The sequence below is a fragment of the Chinchilla lanigera genome, unplaced genomic scaffold (genome assembly GCF_000276665.1).
Source record: "Chinchilla lanigera isolate Chin_1 unplaced genomic scaffold, ChiLan1.0 scaffold00123, whole genome shotgun sequence".
Lineage (NCBI taxonomy): Eukaryota > Metazoa > Chordata > Mammalia > Rodentia > Chinchillidae > Chinchilla > Chinchilla lanigera.
In genome coordinates, this window is record NW_004955524.1 from 295,141 (window position 1) to 310,169 (window position 15,029).

At 42.8% G+C, this 15,029-nt stretch overlaps 1 protein-coding gene and 1 pseudogene across 1 annotated transcript; both read left to right on the plus strand.

The window, feature by feature from the left end:
* Nucleotides 1-3,833: 3,833 nt before the first annotated feature.
* Nucleotides 3,834-5,125, plus strand: LOC102022533 (annotated as a pseudogene).
* Nucleotides 5,126-13,827: 8,702 nt separating this feature from the next.
* LOC102022848 (olfactory receptor 63-like) lies at nucleotides 13,828-14,778 on the plus strand. Its single transcript, XM_005409660.1, has one exon. The coding sequence runs from the start codon at nucleotides 13,828-13,830 to the stop codon at nucleotides 14,776-14,778; it is 951 nt and encodes a 316-aa protein (XP_005409717.1).
* Nucleotides 14,779-15,029: the final 251 nt, after the last annotated feature.

A 15,029-nucleotide genomic window follows, 5' to 3' on the forward strand; every position in this document is an offset into this window, starting at 1 on the left:
ATCTCCTCCCTTCTTTGGGCTTTGGGCCTGACTTGTTCTTCTTTCTCAAAAAGTTTGAAATGTAGCATTAGGCTACTTATTTGTTCTCTTTCTGTTTTCCTCATGTGTGACTTCACTGCTATCAATTTCCCTTTGAGGACTGCTTTCATTGCATCCCATCAGTTCCGGTAAGTTGTATTTATATTTTCATTTGTTTGTAGGTATTTTTTAGTTTCCTCTTTACTTTCTTCTGTAACCCATTGGTTGCTTGGTAGGTTGTTGTTTAATTTCCAAGTGTTTATGGAGTTTTTGGAGTTCCTTTTGTCATTAATTTCCAATTTCATTGCACTGTGGTCAGATGATATGCATGGGATAATTTCAATTCTTTTGCATTTCAGAAGATATGTTCTATGGGCTAAGATGTGGTCTATTTTAGAGAAAGACCCATGTGCGTCTGAGAAAAATGTGTATTCTGATGTTGTGAGGTGGAACACTCTGTAGACATGTACTAAGTTCATTTGATCACAGTTTTGGTACAGATCTGTTATTTCCTTGCTGATTTTTTGTCCAGTTGACCTACCTCTTTGTGTTAACGGGATGTTGAGGTCCCCTGTTACAATAGTGTTCTTAATTATATGGGTTTTCATGCCTGTTAAGATTTGTCTTATATAATTTGAAACTCCGATATTTGGTGCATACATGTTTATGATTGTTATCTCATCCTCTTGCAGTTTTCCCCTAACTAGTATGTAGTGACCTTCTTTATCTCTTTTGATTGTTGTCCATTTGAAGTTTACATTGTCTGCAAATTGAATAGCTACCCCTGCTTTTATCTGGGTTCCTATTGCATGGAGGATTGTTTTGCATCCTTTGACTTTTAGTCTATGGATTTCCTTTGGAGTGAAATGTGTTTCCTGTATACAGCATATTGTTGGATTTTGTTTTTTAATCCACTCTGCCAGTCTGTTTCTTTTGACTGGAGAATTGAGGCCATTTACATTTATAGTTATAACCAATATGTATTGATTTATCATTGCCATGTTATTTACTCGTGTTGATGTCCTACATTTCCTACTTGTTTACTTGCTTGCTCTTCTTGAAGTTTCATTCCTACTGTTGTTCTTGAAATTGCACTGAGATTTTTCTCTGTGTAGAATATCTTTTAGTACTCTTTGGAATGCTGGCTTGGCATTCATGAAGTTCTTCAGTTTTTCTTTTTGTGGAAATATTTTATTTCTCCATTGAATTTGAGGGATAGTTTGGCAGGGTACATCGGTCTTGGTTGGAAGCTGTTCTGTCTTAGGACCTGTAATACTTCACTCAAAGCTTTTCTCAATTGAATGGTTTGTGCTGAGAAGTCTGCTGTGATCCTGATGGGCTTTCCTTTATAGGTAATCTGTTTCTTTTCTCGAGCAGCTTTTAATATTCTGTTCTTTTGCTGGAGATCTGGGAACTTGACTATTATATGTCTGGGTGTAGTTTTATTTTGGTTGTGGTTGTTTGGAGTTCTATATGCCTCATTTTCCTGTACATCAGGTTCTGTTTCCATGCTTGGGAAATTTTCTGCTATTATTTCTGCACATAATCTTTTAACGTCAGACGTGTTGCTTTCTGCTGTTTCATTGACTCCTATAAGTCATACCTTATTCCTCTTTGCCTCATCTTGCAGCTGTTGAATTGACTTTTGCTGGATCCTTGTTGATTTTATGAGATCCTTTCTTTCACTATCACTAGCTGCCATGCTGTCTTCAATGTCTGAGATTCTATCTTCAGCTTCATTCAAGCAGTCTTGGTAGCTTTCAGTGGCAGCTTTGTTTTCTTGAAAGTCTCTTTGAAACTGGTTCATGTGTTCTAAGTCCTTTCTATATTTTTCATTGAATGCTTCTGTCCTTTGCCTTTGTTCTTCTATTTTCTTATATGTTTCTTCTTCAGACTTTTTGAGCATTTCCGTCATTATTCTTGTCATTTCACTTTTTGCCTGAGAGATTATTTCTGATCTCATCTCTTCTATGGCCTTATGGAGTTGTTTCTTTACTTCCATTGCAATCATTTCAGCTATTTCAGGCATGTGTTTACCAAGTTCTCCTATGTCGATGTCTCCTGGACTTGTTCTGAGTGGGGTTGAGTTCTGGGATTGTGTTTTAGTCCTTTGTTTTGTCATGTTTGCTACCAGATGCAGAAAGCTGTTTCCCTCTTCAGTAGCTGCACAGTGTCCCTAGTTTTCCTGTTGGTCAGGTTTGCCCCTGAGTGACCTCTAGTGTCCCTAGTTTTCCTGTTGGTCAGGTTTGCCCCTGAGTGACCTCTGAGAAGCACTACTTAGTCTCGGGTTTTCCAGCATTTTGATTTGTATCTAGGTATCCCCTTTCTCAGGCATGGGCACTGGTGTCAGCTGATGGCCAACTGTCTGATCCAGTGTCCCTTTTCAGTTCAGGGCACATGCATAGCCCACACTCTGGTTGCACTGGTGTGATGATCCTTGTCCAGTGGACCTATGTCCCCAAGTAGTTCAGGGTATAGGCAAAATCCAGAGACAAACTGCAGAGTCTACAGTTTGTGAACCACCTGATTCTGTGTCTCCAGTCAGTTCACACATACAGGAACCAGATGCAGGCCAGATGGGTAGCAGTCACAGATTCCCTGTGCTGTTGACCCGCTAGGGGGTCTGGAGAAAAGTAAAGCACGGACTCAAACAGCTGTACCAGCAGCTCCCCGAGCACTCACTCACTGCGCACAGGGTGCGAGGGGTTGAGAGAGTCTGCACGCCCCGCCTGTAGCCAGAGAAGTCCCTGGAGCTTCTAAGTGAAAACCTCCTCTCTGCCACTGGTGCAGGGAGGCCAGGGCTCCATCTGTAATGTCGGCGGGGTTCTGGTTCACCCGCTCTGCCCTCAGGAAGTAGATGGGAAATACCTGGCTCTCTCCTCGCGTTTCAGCTGGGAACCGTGGCGGTGTGGGCTGAGCACAGGCTCGAACCCATGAGTCCAGCAGCTCCTGGAGCACTCGCTCTCTCGTTGCAGGGTGCGCAGAGACTGGGAGTGGCTAAAATTAACATTTTAAAAGTTAAGGGAAATGTTTATTTCACTCACAGTTTGTTGAGGTTTCAGTGCATAATCAGCAGGCTCCAAGCAGGAAGACATGGTAGAGGGACATCACAGAGGAGAAACAGATTGTGGCAGGCAGAAGACAGCAAAACAAGCAAGGGACCTTAAAAGTGTCTTTCTGGCCCATTTATCTTATCCAGGCTACTCAGGGTGGGCAGCACTCACACCCTTACACCTAATGCCCTTGAGCCTAGCATTGCACCATAAATCAATGCCAGCCTCACATGCTGTAGGTCCAGCCACCTCTGAAACAGCCCCACCTGTGACCACATGAGGCTTTGGGGGACATCTAAACACAAGCCATGATGAATAGTGTTTGGTAGTTTGTCTTTGGGCCTAACAGTCACACTGTGGATGTCAGTTTCCTCCTGTGATGTGGGGCTAGAACTCACAACCACTAACCATGTACATACACAGACACATACACCTCTGTATAACTGTGTGCTCACGTGAGACCCAACTTTAAATTAAGGGAAAAGGAAATCAGTGTCTATAGGGCATCTAATATTCACCAGGTAAATTACTGTCAACATATTGGATTCTGACATCCTGCCTGAAATGGATATATTATAACAGATAGTTGGCTGTTACTAAATAAGAAGTCACTCTAAAACTCAATAGCTCATGATTGCTCTCCTCAGCAATTTGGACAGTGCTCAGCTGGGCACCTTAGCATGCATGTCCTTAGCTGGTGATTGATGAAGTGGCCCAGCTTCAGAGGGTGAGGGGGCTATCGGTGGCAGGTGTGGGCCTGAAATGGTCCACAGGCAAGTATTCCACACAGGGCTGTGCTACACCAACTTCTACACCTGGGAGGGGGCCTCCAGTGTGATGTGCTCTGCTTGTGATAATGTCAATGAAGTTCAAGTAGCTTTCAAGGAAATCAGTCCTCTGAACACCATATTCAGTGCAAGAGAACCTGAGGGAGAGAAGAACCTTACGTGCTGTGACATGGGAAGGACATTGGCATGGGTAATATTATTTGTGCAACAACCATGGGGCAAAGGTAGGACATATGCATAATACGGGACCTAACCGAAATAGATCTCTACAAGATTGTGAAGACACAATGACCACATCTGCTATTTTCTTTACCAGATCTTCAGAGGGTTAAAATATATCCACTTGGCTAACATTCTTTAGTCATGACCTAAAGCCTTCCAACCTGCCACTCAATACCACTTGTCATTTCACAGTCTGTGAGTTCAGCCTGGCCTGCACTGCAGACCCAGATTATGATTACAGAGTATGATCACAGAGTATGTTCCTGATGAAGTATGTAGCCACCCCCTGGCACAAGGGCTCCACAAATTATGCTAAATCCTAAGGGCTATCCCAAATCCATTGATGTTTGGTCTGCGGCTGAACACAACAGGCCCATCTTCCCAGAGAAGCATTATCTCAACCAGCTGAACCATATTCTAGATAGCCTTGGATCTCCATCACAGGAAGATCTGAGCTATACAATAAATTTAAATTCTAGAAGCAATTTGCTTTCTCTTCCACGCAAGAACAAATTGCTGAGCCAGGTGTGGTAGCACACACCTGTAATCCCTGCACTCAGGAGGCTGAGGCAGGAAGATTGTTGTGAGTTCAAGACCAGCCTGGGCTACAAAGTGAGCTCAAGTTCAGCCTGAGCGGCAGAGTGAGACCCTGTCTCAAAAAGATGACAAGAACAAAAAACACAAGTTGCCATGGAACAGGCTGTTTCCAAATGCTAACTCCAAAGCTACGGATTTGCTGGGCAAAATGTCGACATTGAACTCTCACAAGAGGAGTGAGGTTAGGGCTTGGGATATAGCTCAGTGGCATAAGTGCCTGCCTGGCAAGCACAAGGTCCTGAGTTCGATTCCTGGTACCAAAAAAAATAAAAGAAGAATATTGAGGTCGAACAGGTTCTGGTCCACCCTCATGTGGAGCAGGATTATAACCTATGTGTGGATCCCACTGCAGAAATACCACTCAGGTCTGATGTGGAGTTGGATGATTTGTTTGGGGAAAAACCCAAAGAACTCATTTTTGTAAACTGTGAGCATTTAGCTACCTGATCACTGACAAAAGAGCCAAAAACACACACTGAAGAAAGATAAGCTCTTTAACAAATGGTGCTGGGGAGACAGGTTATCCACATGCAGAAGACTGAAGCTAGATCCGTATCTCCGACCATGTAAAAATAAAATCCAAGTGGATCAATATCTAAATTTTAAAACAGAAACAATTTTCTGTAAGATAAATAAAACACTTTTAAAAATATAGGTGTGGGGCTGGGATATAGGTCAGTGGCATAAGTGCCTGCCTGGCAAGTGCAAGGTCCTCAGTTCAATTCCAAAAAAAAAAAAAAAAATAGGTGTATGCATGGAGTTTCTGAACAGAACCCCAATTACACAAGAAATAACATCAAGAATCAGCACATAGTTGAAAGTTGAAAAGTTCCTGCACACCTGAGGAGATAGCCATCAGCATTCAGAGACAACCTACAGAATAGCAAAAAAATTTCCAGTTAGTCCTGGGACAGAGGACTAATATTTGGAATATATAAAGAACTAAAAAAATTAGATTCTCCCAAATAAAAGACCCAATCAAAAAAATGGGGAACAAAAATGTACAGTTTAGAAGTACAAATGGCCAATAAATACATGAAAAAATGTTCAATATCTCTGGATATTAGAGAAATACTAAACAAAACAACACTGAGGTTCCACCTCACTCCAGAAAGAACAGCTGTCATCAAGGAATAATAAGTGCTCATGAAAAGGAACCTTTCTCCACTGCTGGTGGGAATGTAAGCTAGGACAATGTTATGGAACTCAGTGAGATTCTTCAAAAACTTAAAAATAGGAATTCCATTCAGTGCAGCTATTTCCCTTTTGGTATTTTTTTACAGTATTTAAAGTCAACATATTAGTGATTCATACACACACATGTAACTAACAACACAATTCATAGTAGCTAAATCTTAGAAGTGGCCTAAATGTCCACGAACCAATGAACGGATAAAAAAGGTGTGGCATTTATACACAATGGAATGCTAATCTGCCACAAAGGATGAACGTCACTCCTGTGTAGGAAAACTGATGCATCTCGAGGAACAATGTCAACACCAAGTCCAGATCGGGGAAACGATTTGAACTGCACTAGCTAACGCAGCGCCATCAACACCTGCACTCTCCCTCACTGCTGTGTCAACATCCTGCACAGCTCTCCCCGTATGCGTCCTTCCATCTTCTGGGACAGTACCCTCGCTGCAGAATGGCAACGGAAAACTCCATCAGAAAAGAGTAAGTTGAAATCTTAAAAAGGAAAGGTGAAAAAATTCCCTAAAATGACACATTCTGATGTCCCTTTTTGTTTCATGAGTATGTATCCATTTCATGGTATCCAAGTCAGTTTAAAAATATTTCCATTAGATATTTTCACTTAAGCATTTAAAAGGCACTATCAGAACAGCTTTTTTAAAAGTAACTTAATCCTCTTGGGAATAAAGAGGGGCTTGGGGTTTTTGTTCATCACATTGTATTGGTGAATTTGCATAAAAGATTAACAAAGATTGTGGCCCTCATAAATAACTGAGGAAATATAATGTTACCGAAGTGTACACAAAATACTTTGAATTAATCATACAAATTCCCTCACAGATCAGCCTTGGTACTACTATTTTTAAAGTGAATAGTTTTTGGTTTAAAGTTATCTATATAGTACACCATAATTAAATTGGAAAGTAAGCATGAGCTAGGGTAGTGGTGGTGAACCCATGGCAAGCACGCTGCAGCAGGCACAGGGAGCCTTAAGTGTCAGCACACAAGCCAAGTCATCCCAACCAAGGCTTGACAAATTATCTGCGTGTAGGCAACAGCAAAGATCGCACTGGGCAAAAGCATGCCAAATGCAAACCTTTACCTTCCAGTAAAAAGCTTTTGGTGTCACTGAAACCTCTGTTATTTTGTTTATCTTTTAAAGCAAAGATACCTGACGCCCAAAGTTAAAGGAGGAAAGGTTTATTTAGCTCACAGTTTGTGGAGGTTTCAGTCCATAACTGGCTGGATCCAAGGTGGAATAGCACATGGCAGAGGCGCAACAGTCTCTGGTGGTGGAGAACAGCGAAAGCAACAAGGGCAGAAGGGAGGGGCAAGCCTCTTTCCCTCCCTTATACGGTATGCAGGCGAACCACCCTAGGGCGGGTGTAGCGCTCAGACCCCCAATCTCAGCGGGAAACAGCGAACCAACCACAAACTCTAGATTCAAGCCCCTCTGAAAAGCCTGCCTTCCATGACTAAATGAGGTTAGGGGGATATCCACACACACACATAACACCTGGTTCTCTGTCTGTAAAAGTCGTTACAACTCCCTTTTCTTGGGAATACTCACCACAGTGGGAATCTCTGCTCCTGGGTCTAGGGCTTTTATCCACGACTCAGAATAAACTGCTTTTGGATGTCACTCAAAGTAGTGTCATTAGTTTGCACCAATAGTGACAAAAATTTGACTGAATTTATGTGTCTCCTAGGGCTTTACTGAAGGCAGAAGTTGAGAATGATGAGTTAGGGTAATTTGAGGAAGAAATCTCTGGGTTTGTAGTGTTTGGATTGCTCTTGCTTCCCCCGTACCAGCTTGTAGCAATAGGTAAGAGGAGAGGAAGAATTTAAATATTGATGCTGCAATCAAGAGGAAGGTTGAATGTAAAGACTTTGCAAACTTTTTGCCTAGTCTTGTTAGGAACTAAGAAGTGTCACCGAGGAAGAACACAAAAGTGTGTCCAGGTGACCTCACTCAGGAGATTCGTATCATCAGAAGTGGCCAGGTGTAACTACCAAAGCAGTGGGAAAACGACCCTAAAGATTGTATGGAGATATTCAAGGCTTCCCACGTCCTCATAGGTCCAGAGTGCTAGGATCTTGAGGGTGGAAGGATGTAATGATAGGGACCCAGGATGCCATGGGACTGAGGATCACTGCCCAAGACCACTTTGGATCATCCGCAACTCATGAAGTATTATTCACCCACCCCGACTAGGTTTCAACTGGACCAGTGTCAAGCGTGAGCTACTGCTCTGGAAGGCGCACAGGGTCAGCCTCAGTCCACATGACGTTAATTCTGCAGGTCCAGAGTATGCAAGAGCTGGGCAAGTGTGGCTTCTTACATCTAGATTTCAAAACCTGCCTCAGTCAGTCCAAGGGCCCAGGAGGAGCTCTGCAGCAGGGGTGGAGAATTTCATTGACCTCACTTGGGCAAAACTGAAGGGCATTGTGGCGCTGGGATTGCTGCAGAAGAGTTTCCCACCAGTATAGTGCATAGCAAAGCCATGGGCTAGGGCCAGCCCTGAGAGCCCATAAGTACAGGGCCACTAACATAGAGCACAGGGTTGTGACAGCCACAATCACATGATAATGCATGGACCGAAGCCTGGCTTTACCTAGGAAACCATCTGAGGCAGGCTGTCCAGGCACTGTGGTCACCATCTTTGCCCCATGTGTCCAGGAGACGAGGTAGAATGAACTAACATTACAAGAGTTCCCCTTTGCCCACACGTTGTTTTTCACATTTTGTTTTGTTTTGGTTTTGTGTGTGTGTGCATGTGATAAGACCGGGACCGTTTTTATCATAGGGCAATGTATCTCTTATTTTTACCTCTTTTTTATTCATACATGTTTGCAGTGTGTGAAGCTTACATCCACCTTAGGGAGTAGGTACATGCACCGAACATATCTTGATTGTCTTTATTCCCCTTTCCCTCCCAAGCTCACCTACATAAGGAAAAACTATGAATTTTAGTACATTATACAGAGGTACACTGCTCATGTTGGACTGTGCAGTATCAACTGTACGAGGGAGTAGAAGCTGCCCGAGGAGAGAGGCAGGGCTGTGCAGTTTGACAAGAAGACAATGAGGGTACAAAATGCCCAAGAGAAACCATCCTGCAGTTCCCAGCTCCAAGTCACCTGAGTCTGGGCTGTCTCCAACTCCATTCTCTTCAGAGAAGAGCCTCACCTGTCTTTCCACTGTGGACTCCCTCAGCTCTTGTCCTCCTGGTAACCCCGCTTTGCCCTCGAGGGTCTGACAGTATCCCTACCAACTCCTCTCTGCCCCAAGGCAGGGGTTTCTCCACTGGGTCAGGGCTGCGCTCTCTCTGGGGAGAATCGGGAAATAGGAAGCCTTTGTGCTGTGCTGGAGGATGAGTGAGAGGTTCAGGTCCCTGGGGATCATGTAAGTCCCTCCTGGCTTTCCCTCTGAGCTCAGGCCCTGCAGGTTGACTTCCTGGAGGAGCCCATAGGAAAGGCCTGTGCCCAAGGACATAGAAATAAGGCACAGAGCTTCAGTTTGAGGTATCCCTTGATCTGGCTCCTACTCTTACCTGTGAGTTTCGCAAGAGAACGTCAAGTGAGGGATCATTTTCTGCATGCTCATTTTGGTTACTTCAAAGAAGAGGGGGGCCCAGGGAAATGGGGGGGATAAGAGAGAAAGCGTGCAGGACAAAATAGGAGAGATGTGGGCAAAGTCACTCACACTAGGATTGTGTGCAGGGCTGGAGAGAAAAGCTGGGGAGGCTGCCTGAGATACTGGTTTGCTCACTTTTGGTGCCTTGTCATTGAACCACTTCTGGTGCCCACTGCAGCAGCTAAGTCAAGAGTTTTCAACTACCGTAGTAGTAACTGTGGTCTTCGGGAAGCGTGTAGACATGTCCACGAATGTTTCTCTTCTCCAACATGGAGGGAGACCATGTTTTACTGGCTTTTGGTGAGTGGCAGGACGAGGATACCTCTGAACATTAAACGATGCACAGGACCGTCCTCAGAGGCAGTCTGCCCCAGATGTCCTAGTGTTGGTGTAGGGGTCCCTGGTGCAGGCGTGCTTCCTCTGCTTGATGTCTCTGCTTGTCATTACTGGATGATAGAGACAAGTTTTCCTTAGGGTGCTTGTATGTTTCAGTGCATCTCCATATTTCAATGCAGGGTTGGAGTTCATCCTGGCTTTTGGTTTATTCACTCTATATCATTTATACAATTCATTGACATTGCTACATGTATGTCAAACTTCTGACAAGGGCTCTGGTTTTTGCTTCAATTTTTTCTTACCTACCTTTTCCCCAGACATGAGTGAGGTTTGTCCGCTTTCTTGCCTAAAAGAACTGCAGCAGGAAACATTCTCTTATGAAGTGTCCTAGAGAGGCTTTGAGAACCTCCATAAATACCCGGGAGAAGTTCGCTGATGCTGACTATGTACACACGTAAATTCTTAATTCCATAATCTACACTCCTGCCAGCAGTGTGCACGGCTTCTTTATTCCTCACAGGCCAGCCAACATGGGGAATTTCCTAATGCTGGAAATGTTCACATGCAGTGAAATTCAATTGCACTTTTTCATTTTTTCCTTCCTTCCTTCCTTCCTTCCTTCCTTCCATCTTTCCTTCCTCTTTCGAGTTTTCCCATTTGCCTAACACCTTCTGCAATTTTCTAGTCATCTCCTGAGCTAATTTTTTGGCACTGAAGTTGTAACTTCTTGATGCAACTGATTTTTTTTTTTGTTTTATTCCTTTGCCAGTTTTGGAAAATGCAAATATCATTCCCAGTTTTCCATCTGAATTTTACTGTGATTTAAGATATCCTTTATTAATCCTAAGCTATATCTTTTTGTGGTCATCTTGGCATTTGTTTTTGCATATTGAAGTTTTTCTCTATCATTGTTTTCCTACAATTCCTGTATACAGCACTTTAGAGTTCATAATTTCATGTTTCTATATTGAAACCATCTCTACCCCAATGTTGTAGTATGCTGTCTGGCAAAATCAGATTTACTTGGTTCCAGAATAGGAGAGTTTTCCCACCACAAACAAGTGAAGACCCTACTACTTCCCCTTGATTTGTGTTGTCTGATTTATCATGTCTCTCAGTTTAAATAATGAAGCAGCACATTCTGAATTTTCTAAAGAATTTAATGTGCTTCCATACTGTTAGGTTCACACTTTTACAACTTAGAATAACTCTCTCATTAGTGTGTTCATCTGATAGTATCCATCTTTAAATCAGATTTTCAGAGATTATTGTACTTTTATTTTTATGAATAAAATTCAAGGAATTTGGGATATTTTAGAATATTCGGAAGTATTTTAGAAATTTGGAATATTTTCAATTCAGGAACATCTGATCCAATTTGCAGGTGTATTCAGGTCATCTACAATGTGTTAATGCTTAAAATTTTTCTCTTTGTAAGTTTTGATGATTTTGGGTGAAATCCTACACATTCCATTCCAGCAGCCTTCCAAAGTGTACTACATACACCCTGGGGATTCCTAAGACTTTCTTGTTGTGCCTGAGTCCCTTAATTTCCAGTAACATCTGAGGAAGTACTTTCCTCAATTAATCCAACATATTTCCACAGACTAAATGAAGAACAAGATAAGTGCACCTAGCTGTCTCCTTCCAAGCAGATATAAGACATATTAGCAAAAACATTGAGTAATTTAAAGTATTCTACATGTTAATTTTGAATATGGTAAAAACTGGTGGTTTAATCAACTTAAACAAAAGTACTGAGGGTTTTTATAGTTACTGAGTGTAAAAGAACTGTGAAACCGGCCTGAGGATTTAGCTCAGCGGCACAGCGCCTGCCTGGCAAGCACAAGGTCGTGAGTTTGATTCCCGGTGCTGGAAAAAGCCAAAACAAACAAACAAACAAACAAACAAAGAACTGTGAAACCTAACTGGGAGCTATTTCTTTCTAATTTATGCTTCTATTGGGAAACTCCTGCTTTTACGTACATGATATATTTCGAATGGTAAAACTATGAGAAACACTATTTTTTTTTTTGCCAGTTGATCTTGTCTTCAGGAGCACTGTGCTTCCTGTTGTTCTAAGGAGTTGCACCCTGATTCTCTCACCATTTCTAGCTATGATCTTGTCTCTTAGCTTCCAGTCCTTACTCATGTTCCTTTTCTCCCCTCAGGAGGCATTCGTGACTTTCAGTTTCATGTAAAAGAACAGCAAACAGTGAGTGTACTTGCCTTGTTCCCAATCCTAAAATAATACATCTACAGTTGCTCCATTCGGGGTCCTGTGTGCTACTTTTATGGCACACAAGCTTAACTGAGGTAAGTATCTCCCTTTTGATTTGTGTTTTGAGGAGCCTTTTAAAAAATTCATAGAGCTGGACTTTTAGAAAGTGTACTTTTACCAAGACTGGAATAGGAGTACGAATTTTCTGTTGAATTGTTGTGATAAGCCCATGATATGTTTCAGAGGCCAAAGTACTTTTGTCAGGGATGAGGCACACAAACACCGCTTAATTATGACAAACTGTTTTCTAGTTCATCCTTGTCTCTCCCTAGGTTATGTTTATCTGGGATTTTAAAATCTGCATGTACAGGTGAAGTGAAATTAACACTTTCTTGTAAACATTCTCACCTGGTTTAGGAAAAGATTCCATCAACCTGATGAAATGAGCTGTGCAGGTTTCTCAACTCTTGTCCACTCATTTGAATAACATGTAGAAGATGCTAATCATCTACCCTAACAGTTAGTGGGCTTGCTTGCACATCTGCTGGAGAGATGATTGTAGGCCCCAAAGGTCTTTGAATGGCACATCAGCATCCTGACAACCTATTTCACTCTCCACATCCCCTTTTTTCTTGTGTCAGACTTGTATTTTTCTAAGAATTATCTGCTGTCTAAAATGCATTAAATAATAATTTTGTTTATTTTTAAAATATTCATGATCATTATAATTATTTCCAAATTTTTAGTTTGCATTTTGCTCTTGGTGCATTCTTCTAGTTATTTCTCACCTTGTTAATCATTTTGGTTTCACTATGTATTTGTGCTCTTTTCTTGAAGTATCTTGATAAATATTTTGAAACTTCTATATTTCACTCAAAGTATGGGTTTAGACTAAAATTTGAACTTGCAGTGCTTAAATTATTATTTTATTGTATTTCTTAACTCAGTTTATCTTTATTGCTCAAAACACTAATACAGTTTTTGCAGTGAAAACACATGTGATGTGAAAAGCTTCTCTTCTGATTTCTAACATCACTGTTGTGTAATCCACATAAACTTCGTTTCATACTGGTATGGGACGACTGAGGTTTGCTTCCATATTCAGAATGTGAAGCAGCCATTGCTGCAGGAAACCCTAGTTCTTCTCAGTGGCATAGGGACAAATGGTCAATTTTTTCTTGCATTCGTTTCTGTTAAGATTTCTGCATAAATGTTCTGTGGTGAATTTTTCCTGGCATCTATCTGTCTTTCTTTTGTATTCAGGCATACTCATCAGTTTCATTTTTAAAAGTAGTAAACACGTGGGAAGAAGTGACTGCTGATAACACTGAATAAAAAGAAGTGTAAAGCAGTTAAACAATCAATTAAAAGACAAAAACTTTCAGACAGGGAAAAAAAACTTTAAAAATCTAACCCAAATGCATGTTTTCTAGAACCAGGATACACTCAAGTGTAGCAACCCTGATCATCCAGTCTGTCCGCAGAGGTTTCAAATGCAGCCTTTTCATTTATGGTCATCAGTGCTGGTAAAAAATAACTAGCTGAACTCTGCCTTAAACTTTAAATGTACCTATTTCATTTTATCCACACAACAATACAGAATGATATGAACCATGATCTTACAGATGAGGGAAATGAGACCAAAGAGTTCAGCAGCTGTTCAACAGCACAGAATTCTTAAACGGCCATCTGACCTGGGGCAGAGCTCGGGTTTTCACTGCTGAGCCTCCCTTCGCTCCCGCTTTCCCCAGACGCAGCACCATGCCTGGCAGGAATCACAGCGCCTCGTCCGAGTTTATCCTCTTCGGCTTCTCAGCCTTCCCACGGCAGCTGCTGCCAGCTCTCTTCCTGCTCTACCTGCTGATGTACCTGTTCACGCTGCTGGGGAACCTGCTCATCCTGGCTGCCGTGTGGACAGAACGCCGACTCCACACGCCCATGTACCTCTTCCTGTGTGCCCTCTCCACCTCTGAGATCCTGTTCACCATTGTCATCACGCCTCGCATGCTGGGCGACCTGCTCTCCGCCCACCACGCCATCACCTTTGTGGCCTGTGCTGCCCAGATGTTCTTCTCCTTCACGTTCGGCTATGCCCACTCCTTCTTGCTCATGGTCATGGGTTATGACCGCTATGTGGCCATTTGCCACCCACTGCGTTACAACGTGCTCATGAGCCCCACGGGTTGTGTCCACCTTGTGGCCTGGTCCTGGGCTGGTGGCTCAGTCATGGGGATGACGGTGACACTGATAGTTTTCCACCTTACCTTCTGTGAGTCTAATGTGGTCCGCCATATTCTCTGTCATGTGTTTTCCCTCTTGAAGTTGGCCTGCGGGGAGGAGACAGGCTCTGTCACCCTGGGTGTCATCCTGGTGTGTGTCATACCCCTGATAGGCTGCTTATCCCTCATTATCCTCTCCTATGTCTTCATTGTGGCCATCATCTTGAAGATCCCCTCTCCTGAGGGCCGGAACAAGACCTTCTCCACGTGTGTATCCCACCTCACTGTGGTGGTTGTGCACTATGGCTTTGCCTCCATGATCTACCTCAAGCCAAAGGGTCCCCATTCTCTGTACACTGACGCTCTGATGTCCACCACCTATACGGTTTTCACCCCCTTCCTCAGCCCAATCATTTTCAGCCTCAGGAATAAGGAGCTGAAAAACGCCATAAATAAGAGCTTCTACAGAAAATTCTGTCTGCAAAATTCCTAACGGTCAATCTTTGGGGGTGAAGTAGGGTAGAGGAAAGCAGATCATCTTCATAGGACTGTTGAAAGCATGTGTTTGTAGAAAGACCCATGTCAGCTGGTGTTTGCACATACCAGCTGCTGTTCCTCTCAGCTCCGTTCTTAGGCTCAAGCAATCATGATCTTCTATTTGTGACCAGGTCTGATGGAATCCCTCCCATCATCTGTGCCTAGCATGGTGCCACGTGTCTACAGGCATGTGAGAATTACCCTATG